The sequence below is a fragment of the Paramormyrops kingsleyae genome, chromosome 3, assembly GCF_048594095.1.
Source record: "Paramormyrops kingsleyae isolate MSU_618 chromosome 3, PKINGS_0.4, whole genome shotgun sequence".
NCBI classification, from domain to species: domain Eukaryota; kingdom Metazoa; phylum Chordata; class Actinopteri; order Osteoglossiformes; family Mormyridae; genus Paramormyrops; species Paramormyrops kingsleyae.
This window is the reverse complement of record NC_132799.1, coordinates 6823537-6835204: the sequence shown is the minus strand read 5'-3', so window position 1 is coordinate 6835204 and position 11668 is coordinate 6823537. Positions and strand designations below refer to the sequence as shown.

The 11668-nt window shown below is 41.6% G+C and overlaps 1 protein-coding gene across 2 annotated transcripts in view; it reads right to left on the bottom strand.

The window, feature by feature from the left end:
- Nucleotides 1-11668, bottom strand: part of macrod2 (mono-ADP ribosylhydrolase 2) — a 429071-nt gene that overhangs the window by 7164 nt on the left and 410239 nt on the right. For both annotated transcript variants that reach the window (XM_072709500.1, XM_072709501.1), the window contains exons 12-17: nt 11538-11591; nt 11059-11112; nt 9570-9638; nt 8135-8209; nt 7133-7246; nt 3875-3922 (exon numbers count right to left, since the gene is read on the bottom strand). In XM_072709500.1, coding sequence (XP_072565601.1) covers nt 3875-3922; nt 7133-7246; nt 8135-8209; nt 9570-9638; nt 11059-11112; nt 11538-11591 — 414 coding nt within the window. The remainder of the gene's footprint in view (nt 1-3874; nt 3923-7132; nt 7247-8134; nt 8210-9569; nt 9639-11058; nt 11113-11537; nt 11592-11668) is intronic.

The following is an 11668-nucleotide window of genomic DNA, read 5'->3' as shown; positions in this document are numbered from 1 at the left end:
CCACCTGTCTACATCTACACTCCCTCAAACAAAAGGTGTTTGCCTGCTTTCTGCAGTGCATGGTTGCCCTTTTACAAGCCTCACTAGTAGAAGGATGTATCAACCACAAACTCATTTTGGATTCCCATTTTTCTGTAATCTGTAATAATAGCAAATATACTGTCAGCGAATATGATGATGATTATGGTTTGAAGGAAGTATCTTTCCACAAAGGAGAAAAGAAAATTCATACAAATGGGAAAGACAGGATGTGACTGCTGATTGACACAGTAATCGGATTTGGATTGCATACAACACACACGTGAACCAATCTAACTTAGCAAGTGCACAGTCAATTTCAGAGATATTAAAACCACAGCTGGTTGCAAATCAACGGAACAGAGACGGACCCTTCCTGAAGCCTTGTGATTCATTTGTACATATTTATTTCATCAGTAATGCCTTGGACTGTGTTACTGAATTACTGCTATAACCATTAAAGAAGTTCTTTTTGGATATGGATTACTTTACTTTCCAGTTTCTTCTATTTTACTCCCTCCCTTTAGCATTGTATTTACGATAATGAATATGGGGTTAAATGCCTGCCAGGTAATAAGGCTGGCATCTAAAGCAGTCTGTGTCACATGTCTTCAGTCTCACACCTCATTAAAACATGTCCCTACTGAGATGATGACTGTTATCCTGCTATTGTCTGTCTGCTCAGTGACAATTTTTCATTTACATTGCAGTCCGTGATAAAGCACTACAAATATCTGTGGCATCTTAATAGAAATGTAATAGTCTGGCGTACCCCTTGCAGGCTTGAAGAAGGGTATTAAGGGGCAGGAAGGTTAAGAAAGGTAACTGGCACGTGGCAGGGTGTATTGATTTGGTAAGATAGCATATTATCAATCATATTAGCATAAAAGCATAACAACACTGACTCTTCACATAAAAACCTGTTTTTCTGGAGGCTATGATGGTGGTTAGCTTACATATTGGCCTGACACGGCAGTGTATATTTCAAGCATGGCAGGTCTCAAAACAAGAGGTATGGGAACTGTGAAGAGATACAGCCGGGTGGGATCCGTCTCCGAGACCATTATGCCTCATTTAGGAACTCTGTGCTGCCCCTACTGACGTGATGCAATATTAATTACCCACATGGCAGTTCCCTAACATACAAAATCTCCTTCATGTTATGTAAACAAAACACCTGATGCTTTAAATAAATAGATTTGAAATAAAATATAAATTATGCTGTTAAAATACCATTAGCTAATTTGACTAACTGCACACACTATTTCTTAGCCAAACGGTTGACAGGATCATTTGGCCCATTAAAACACAGCAACAGCTGTTCTACAGTTCAGCTGACAGCCGGAACCTGTTTCTGGAACCTTTTTAAAATGTGACCCAGTTTACTCTCCCCTCAGTTTCAAAATGACCAATGAATTTCCTCCTTCCTTTTTAAAGTGTAAATAAACTAAATTCAACCACACAGACTCATCCCATCCCACTGTCATCAGAGATCCAGCCTTCATTGGGCATCACATTTCCACAGTGCAGGTGAATATGGAGGAAAGCGGAGAACCTCTAACTCTGTACCCAATCATCAACCTAACAGATGCGAGGGATAAGTAGTTTTCTAGCGCTCAGAATTCCTGTTGGCTGACTGCAAACAGTCCCTGGCTGTCACTTTCAGTAAAGAAAGACATCAGCTTTGAGAGATGTCTGTCTGCTCAACAGAAACACGGTTTAAAAATTGTTTCTTTTAAAACCTGGACAATAGAAGAGCCCTCCCCTTTCATGTGTAAATGGGACGGGACCGGGCCTGACCGAAAAGACTAATGACGTGTTAAATTTGGAAAGCAAACCATTTTCATATGTAAATGCTCCAAAGTTTGTAGCTCTGGAGAGCAAGAAGCTGTGCCTTAGTGGGCCTCAGTGCAAAACACTCGATTGTGAATGGAGTTTTTATTGCAGCGAGATAATGTGGTGTCTTGTGACCTAAACCAATTAAAACATACCGAACTGTGACCTCTTCAGCATAAAGGAGTGCCGGTTTGGGTCCACCCCAACCAGTGCCAACATGCACTTGAAATGAAAGGCAGAAGTTCTCATAAATATTCTGCCCTTGGAAGATGGAGGGGGTCCTAGAGACTAAGTGGTATTGTACCACGCCATTGATTTGCCTAACCTTACAAGCCTCGCTTTACAAATCGTACATTGAAATGGCTCAGGCTTCTGTAGTGATCCCCAGCCTTGTCTGAATGGGCTTGAGGTAATTAAACGGGGGGGTGGGAGATATGCTTGATGCGATGGGAAAAACAGTGGACTCTTTGAAGGGGTGAAAAGAGAAACTCAAACCATCTGGTAATGGTGGGCTTAGTAAAGGCACAATGAGGCAGACAGGCTTTGGTGGGAGTGGGGGGAGCCAGACAAAGGTACAGAATGCATTTAATTGGCTGGTCAAAGAGAGCCATCCACATGTGGAGGGCAGAGCAGGAACGTCGCCCCCCACTGCCAAACAGCTGCACCTGAATAGCAGATTGTGACCCATTCGCAAAACGGCCTCTGAAAGTGTTTTCATTTCAGCGCATACAAGCCTTGCCAGACACTTCCCTGAACACCTGGTTTTCATCTTGCCGACTATTCACACCCGATTTTACATGCCTTGCCTTTTGTTGTGAACTTTCCTTAAAACTTGATTTATGCTAAAGCCACAGAGACCTCTCACCTATGATGTGATGTTCTTGACGTGTTAAACAGGAACCTGTTAAAACCGTATGGAACCTCCTTGCTTAAAAAAGGCAGAACTATTAAAATTCACTAACGAATTCTCAATTAAGGTTGGCCTTGAAAATGTTACAAGCCTTGAGGAGAAAAAAAATCACAAAATCCACTAAATTTCCTTAAAGAGGAGATCTGGCAGACCCGCTCTCATGCCTCAGTGTCACATATGAAGAGGTTGGGTTTGCATTAAAAAACCCAGAAGACAACTAGACACACAGGAAATTGTACAGATGAAAGGCCGCAAAGACCCAAGCTGATCAACTAAATAAGTACGATACCATATGAAGCGGTGAGCAGAAACTCAGAAAGGAGACACCAGCTAACTTGACCTAAATACCTTCCGAACCCACTTGTCAGTGGAAACCCAGTCTCTTCCCTTCACTTGCTGAAATACTCTGCAGAATTCTCAGCTTCTTTTGCAAGAAAAAACATCTAATAATTTGCAGTACATTTTGGCTAACGCATGCATCAAATCTGCAGCACTGTTTAGTCCTGGGTTACAGCCAGCATTCAGGTGACAGTATCAGTAAACACCCACCATCGGAGGAAAAAATGGGAGCACAATCTGGGGAAACTAGGACAGGTGACTTGATTATACTTCTAAAACAAGACGTCACATTGTCGGGTGGCAGTTACCATATCAGCCCTTCATATAACCCTGCGCTCTGTGTTGTAAATTTGAATAGTATTGTATGTGTTTTGTCCTATAAATACAAAGTGAAATATTTTAGTGGTCTGTTTCTATACAGTAACAACACTTGCAGGCAATGCTTGCTTACAATGGGAAGAATTGAATTCAGCGGATAAGCTAAAACCCAAGCTAACTGGTTAACATCGGCTAACCCCGGCCAATTAAACCAAGCCATTCCATGCTACCTTTCTGTATTACCTTTAATAAAAAGTGCGGTATAAGTGGTAGTGATACGACAAGGTTATACAAACTTTCTTCCAGATACCTCTAACCGTAGTAGTACTTTATCTTTAATTAATGAATTTTTGAATGAATTAATTTCAAATCAGCATGATAGTACTGATGCTGACTAATTTATTTCTGCCCCTGGTCAAATGAGAGGACTGGAGTTTTTGATTAGGTACTTACCGTCACTGTCGCTGACAGGCTTTTGGGAGTCACCACTGCTCTCTCCTTCTGCAGTAAGGTAGGGGACAAAATGTTACATTTTATACTATAGACATGTAAGCATATGTAGCCACCATCACACATTCTCATTGGTTGGGCTGGTGCTACAATGCATAATGAAGATGAGCACATTCTTGGCTGTACACCTTGGCAGGTCTGTCCCATGCCAAATAACTGGTGAGAAGCACTTCAGTATTTCTTCAGCAAACCAAAGGAGCATGTCTTTCTGCCTTCCCCATGGAAGAACAACCCTTTAAGACAAAGACCCCCCCTCTACAATAAAGGTGTGCCCTGTCACTGCTGACTGGTCACCTCTTATCTTCTGCTATGCTGCCGTCTTGAAGCCATCACACAATGTAAAAGGAGCAAAAGGCACAAAGATGCTGATCAAAAGAGAACCTTCAAAGCCATGTTGAAAGTATCCCTTCCGGCTTGCTGCAGGCCCGTCCGCAAAATTTCCCTTTGATGCCAGAAAATGCCGGGCAAAGCATGACCCAATAACTGAAAGCAAGCCTTTTGGTTCCTGCAGTGGTGTAGAACTGCCGTCCAGGTGCCGTCCAGTTTTTGACTGACTATATGGATACGATTATTGAATGTTCAGTTTTCATCCAGGTAAAAACCACTTACTCCACACACGTCAAAGACCCAAAACCACAAGTGTTTTTATGGTTGTGTGAATCCAGCCTACTGATAGCCACACAGTTTTACTTCTACTGGGACCTAAAACAGAATAAAAAACAGCTCAATGCACTGGGCACAAAGTGCATCAAGGACTGGCAGATGCGCCAAACCCAGGGCAACTGGTTAATTGTGTTCAGGCGGCACTAAACCACAGGCCATTTCTGCAGAGTTCTAAGAAATTACCTTCACATCAGAGGTGTCCCATTGTGCACAACAGACATGCTGAATGTAGCACAAAATAGTCAATTAGCGACGTCCAGCAGCCCCATGTCAGTCACAGGGAACGGGCAAGTCTCTGGCTAATGGGGTGGGGTGGCATCAACACAAATGACAAATACTAGGACAGGGCTTGAAATGAGAGAGTCCAGAACTTTCCTACAATCAATCTATTCCTTTATACCTCCAACACTTCTATCCAGCTACTGAACCAAATGTAAAAGGCAGTGCGGGGGAGAAGGTGTTTACCCACTGATGGGTCCTGTAAGCAGAGGAGGAGTGTAACAATTTTGCAATTCTGACCATAAATAGTTGACAGACAGACCCACCCCCCCGTGAGCTCAATACAGACAAGTAAGCAAGTAAGTAAATGAAGAAGCTGTGAAATGAAATGAAAACATGGTTTGCCGATGAAATGAAAACATGGTTTGCCATTCTAAAAGTTCAAGTGAAGTTAAGCATCTGCGAAGTGAGTCCACAGGGTGCTGTGCCCCCCCAGGCCAGATCACATCAAACTGGCTATTTTATTTTTTTCCCTCTGCTCAAACAAATAATATTACAGTGAAATGGCTTTTGTTGAGTAGCATACACATTATAACCACTATAGAAATGACTGTTCTCATGCATAGCCATTTATGGAATTAATTTTAAAGTGAAGTCAAATTTGCAATATACTCCAAGCAGAACTTCACAGCACAAAAGCCATGATTAATGATGAAATTAAATTCCCAAAAGTGGTATGCCAGTCTCATTCATTTAGCAAGATTTGTCATATATCCAAGTTCTGCTATGCTAATCCGTTGCAGTATCAACAACCTTCAAAAGAGCAGTAGGACTTTATGGAAGTTGCTCCCTGAGGGGGAACATGTTACATATAGAATCTCGGTGTTAAAATCTCCTTGGCTAACTATGGGATGCAGCGGCCTCTTTCAAAGACAAATGTTCTATTAACCAACTGTGTGACAGGTTAACACAGTTACTATTTGTTCTTCTGCTTGTGATGTATAAATAAAGCACACCCAGAAACTCAGTCTGAGCAAAGACTGAGAGATGAAAGCACAGAATACAAAGGACTCCATATTGTACGTCTGTTACTGTCTCTCTTTGTGAATGACTAAAGATCTGATCACATGCTGTTCTCAGTGCACTCTTGCCTGTGGCTCTTCCCATAGACCGGGCCCCTCTCCACAGACCTAGGATGTTGGACTGCAGGCTGACAGGCAGAAACCCTTTCCAAATTCTTTAAATATACAATGTTCAGTAAATTAGTGATGAATTTTAGATCTGCAATATTTCATATTTCATTGTCATGGTTAATCATGTATGTACTACAATTAAGTTAAAGGCATTTCTATTTCTGCTTTGCTGTCTTCAATAAATATGGAATATTGCACAGTTACTGCTCTGAGGAACCTTTATAAACGGTTTAAAGTTTCACAGAATAATTGCATTATATGGAACTGCAGTTTGGCCTTTGTTCCAATGGAATAATAGTGCATTGTAATGTCATATTTTGGCTCATATTCAAATCAATTATTTAACATACTAAAAGACATCAATAGTTGCGAAATACTTTTAAGATTACTCACTAAATGTAAGGATAATGTTTATTAAAGTAATGTTTCACATGAAGCAGATTTCTTTATCATGTTCTGGACTTCAGTTCTGTGAAATAAAGAAGCCAGTCTTCATTAATTCAGTTTGGGGCTTTTTTTTTTTTTTTTTACCTGCAGAGGAAATTCAATATCGATTTCATGCAAGAAGAATTCTCATAGAATGAAGGGGAAAAACAATTTCCATTTGCAAACCTGGATTTATTTATGTGTTGCTTAAGGCGAGACTTTGCTGTAATTTATTAAGGGCTCACAAGGATATTGACCCGATTGGTGAAAAGTGTCAGGTCCATGTCGATAAAATAAAGGTCACGGTGCAGTCATGACAGAGAAATTGAGCAGCAGAACACCTTTTTGGAAGAGGGAGAACGTGTTTAATGGTTTGTTAATGGAAACTGAGCATGGTGTGTCCATAGACGCTCATACTTCATCAACAGCATCTCTATTTCTGTTAATTCATTCATTTTTATATCCAATGATTCATTCATTTTTATATCCAAATGCTAACGTGCATAATTAGGGCAGGGTTCAATGCTGCCTCCTACTGGCCGGTGTTTCTGCACTATAACATGCATTGTTAGGAGAAGTGTCTATAGATGTGCATGTGGCCAGGGATCCTCCCATCTTTGTGTGTGTGTGTGTGTGTGTGTGTGTGTGTGTTTATTAAAGGCCCTCCAGGCCCTAGCAGAATGACCTGTATCCCTCATACCTGTATCTGTGTCCAGACTCCTCACCACCTGTGCTGCGGCCATTTCTGCTGATGGGCATTTAGACCCATCTGCGCTTGGGCTGCTTTGGCTCTCTGTTGTCATGGCGGCTTGGACTAAAAGCACAGATAAATAAATAATGATTTAAATAAATAAACAGACACGTATCAATAGACCATTTCATGTAACAAACCATTTTATTCATTATTAATCCCTTTCGTGGCCTCTTGCTTTTTGTTACACTTTCTTCCATTTCTTTTAGTGGGGTGAGAACTAGCAAGTCTAACTTCCAAGTATTACCTTTATAAATGGAAGCTTTAAGACCTTTCTTGCCTTCTTTTTTTTCTCACCATGCAGCAGAGAGCTCCGTCTGCAGACGGTGTAATCTGTCTTGGAGTTACACCAGCTGAGTCTCTGTTCTCAGCTCTAACACCCTGACTCTGCCAACATATGCTGCAGTCTTTGTTTAGTGCCATGCGTTCTGCAAATCCATTCACTTTGGTGTCACACTGCCAATTACTGATAACAGGAAAAAAGGGGGGAGTTCGTTATCTTTTCTTCCTCTGCCTTGGTACACTCGTGTCATTCCTTGCCCTTCTTTATTTTTAAAGGGAAACACACCATTTGTGGGGATAAAGCTATACTTGTATGACCTTTCCATTGTAAAAGGGACCTGGAAGGTTCAGGAGAAACCTATGGTTGTAATTGAGCTGAAATGTAATTAAATGCTATTCAGGCAATTGGACATATAAACATATGAAGTCTTGCGGTTCCAATTCTTCTAATGGCCCATTTAATTAAAGCTGCATTTTTTTAGGCCAGGGGGTGAGTTTAGTACAGCCTGACAATACCCCAGGGGGATTATTCCTCATTAAGGGCATGGTTGGTGAGTCTGAGCCCAGCTGGGGGGCAATGACTGCTGTAAACAGAGGACCATGCCAACGGGGCTGTCCAACCCAGAAGCCTTTCAGTGAGTGGAAGTAGCGTTTGCTAAGTGGGTTTACCTGCAGTATCTGCAGCACAGTCCATACCCTCCTCTTTGAGTTGCCCCCCCATTGGGTACTTCTCCTCCGACTTGCCTGGAGGTAGAGAGAACATGTGCACCGATTGTTCTGAAGTGAAACGAGTGGATATTACAGTACAGCGAGATTATGCTGATGTCTTTCTAATGAAACACAATGGGTCCGCAGGCAGTTTATCTGAGCCTGTCCAAACCTTCAGATGCATACCAAGGTACATATATGGACAGGTGTCCATGCAAAATTGTTTCCAGGGTTGGTCTAAATGCTTATTATACAAGCTGTTTTTATTTGCATTCATAACTTCAAAGGGAGCTTTTTAGCTTTTAATTCCATTTTCATTAGTACAAAAAAACAGACCTCAAAGACCATGGCTTCCAGTCAAATATGCTTGGAATCAGGAAAAACCAGGCAGCTGTAAGCTAAAAACTCCCAGTTCCTGGCCATCGTTACCCAGTCTCCTGCCAAAGCAGGGTATTCTGGGTACAGAGACCATATCAGTATGTGCTAAGGATTAGGCCTTTCACTGTGGGATGGATTGCTTTGGTAAACTGGAGGGACACGTCTTGCTGTCATGCCACTGGGCACTCTGCTAGCCTGCAACCCTACGCTATGCAATCTCATTTCACATTCTCCCATTTTATGAGATCACAGCATTCTTTTGAGTGGTTTATCATTGTTCAGGGAGGCTCTTGGAAATGTACAGTCTTCCTGCAAAACCCCATTCAGCACGACATAATCAGACTACAAGGAAACCTGGCAGCACCATTGCAGGCTTCTCATGGCTGCAGGTTTCTTTACCTGCTCTCGGGTCTTTTTGGGATCAAAGGTTCTTTCAACATAAAACACCTTCATTTTGAAGCCAGGAGAAATGTGGGCAACTAGAGTAATAAGTAGAGAAAACATTCATAAAGAAAGATATTTGCCAATACTCTTGTAACTTAAATCTGGCAAGGCTTTGCTCCACAGCTGAACTTGGGAATGTAGAGAAAATCACATCAAGCTTTAATCTTTCTGTGTTTGTGGGCAAACTGTGTGGCGGGTTGGACCTGAATCCACATCCACAGTAGTTCTGTGATCAGCTCCATTTGACATGGACACATCCTATATCAAAATCAATGCCAAAGTCGGATGTAAACTATTGATTTTGTGACAAAAGGTGCTGATAAAATGCAGGACTGACTCCCTCACATCCATCATACTTGTCAGGATCAATCATTAAATTAGTGGCATTGGTTATTCACTGATTGGGGTGCAGCGAGAGGGAGGGAGAGTGGATTGAGGCTTGGGTAGCCTTCAGGAATCATAAAGCAGAAATATGGTGCACAACAACATGTAGCAGATGTCAAGAAACTATACATAATGCAAGCTGTAGTTAATACCATCGTAAACCTGACTCAGTGCAGGGAGAAACAGTTACCTGAGGTCATGTCTTTGTCTTTCACATCCTTATTATCCATGCTATACTCTGGACTCTTCTCTTGTTCATCTGAAGGAAAAATGACAACAGGATATAATGTCTGTCACTAGACATTATTATAGTCCTTTAGATGTTGATTGGCACGATATACTGTTATGCCTAGCTATTAAACTGGTACCGCTTATTTAACAAAAAAAATGTACAGACGCTCCTCTACTTACAAACTTTCAACTTACGAAGTTTCAGACATGTGAACGAAGAGGACTGCAAGTCCAAATGTTATTTCTTAGGCTCCCGTTTCCTGTCCGCAACATATATACAGTATATCCTCCTGAGACCCCACCCATTCATTTATGTCCATTGTAGTGGACATTTTGTTTTTGCATCTTTTCACTCATGTAAGGAAACGTATTTATTCATGTTGTACACTAAAGAGGACATGCTGTGAAATTAAAAATAAAAATAAATTTGAAAAAATCTAAATTGTATGATGTCTTATTTCCTCCAAAGACAAATAACCTAAAATTGAAGGACACTTTTTCCTCGGGTCTCAGGAGGATTTATTTTTTTTCCCCTGAGCGCCAATTCCAGGTAGTACGACTTCTGGCCGCTACTCCCGCCGCGCAGCAGCGTAGCGTGCGTACTCCCAGCATCCTAGTTCTTGGTACTTGCGTATACCCTTAAAATTATGCTGAATAACGACTTATGGACATTTCAAGGGACGTAACCCACTCGTAAGTAGAGGAGCGTCTGCATATGGTTGTTTGTGTGTGACTTAAGAGAGTCGACGCTGATGAAATGTTTGTTTTAGAAAACATACATTGCGATGCACAGAAGGCCAGCTTGTAACATTTTGGGCTCTTTCTACATATTAAAATCAGTCAGTGGGGGAGGGGCGGAGTTTAAAAAAAAAAAACATTGAGAACAACTGAGAAGCATTTCAAAGTGGGTGAATGAGCTTGGTAGTAAGCATATGTAAATGAGCATGTATGCTCCCTAATTGCTTTCGCGTTCCCAGGGAGAATCACTTAACACGCCGACCTGCCAGCTCTTCACCCTTTCTGTCTGCCTTTGGCTACCAGCGTGTCCTTGACATGCCACATCAATAGGTTGTATTTGCAGAGGTCAAAGGACAGAGACTGTGTCATTATGGGATCGGGGGCTTTCTGTGTGCAGGCAGACAGCAGACATCGTTGACATGCCTGCATGGCTGTTTGTGTTTCCTCATCACCAGGGGCCATGTTGCCACGCTTTAGCCAAACATAAGGCTAGAGACTTCCAGAACTGTTTTGGACAGACCGGCTGGCTGATTTGACAGAGGATTTTTTAGTTTCATTTGCCATGCTGTGGAGCTTTTTAACGAGATGTTTTCCTATATTGTTAATATGACAGACTACGACTCGCACCACGGATGTGAAAAGTTCATTGTGCCTCTTTACTGCCAGCGTGCGCCGTGACACAAAGGAGAGGGACGTGCCCTGAATCATACCGTAAGCCTGACTCGACATCTCTACGTCCCCATCAAAGGTGCTGTCAGCGCATTCTTTGAGCAAGAAAACAACATGGTGCAGAAGGAAATATCACATTTTCATAAGACATCTCAATGCACAATAAACATAAAGCAGTTTCAATATTTCAGGAAACTATCTGCAATTATACACATCCATCATTATACATTCGTCTGCTTATCCAATACACATACAACATATAAAATAATACAGATGTTATGGTACAGGCAGCTTTTTGTCAAAAATATAACAATGTTTCTGTATAGGGCTCATACACAGGATAAGGAGATGCTATTTTATAATCATGATACGAACATTTTGCTTTTAAACTACAAAGACAGTAAGGGACACAATCTTTTTTCAGATCATGGAAAATTACCCTCCTTCCAGGATAACATGAAAAACAAATGTCTCATGGAGATGAGAAATTTTTCTGAATCCAAAATGAGAACAGCGCTACCTGTCTGGCTCTCCATCTGAATATCTTCAACCTCTCCTTTCTCCTGCTCCCTCTCTGGAAAAAAACACACATTAAACAAAACTATCCGGGATATCAGACGGCAAGTGCCACCCTGAGGGCCTAATTCCGGC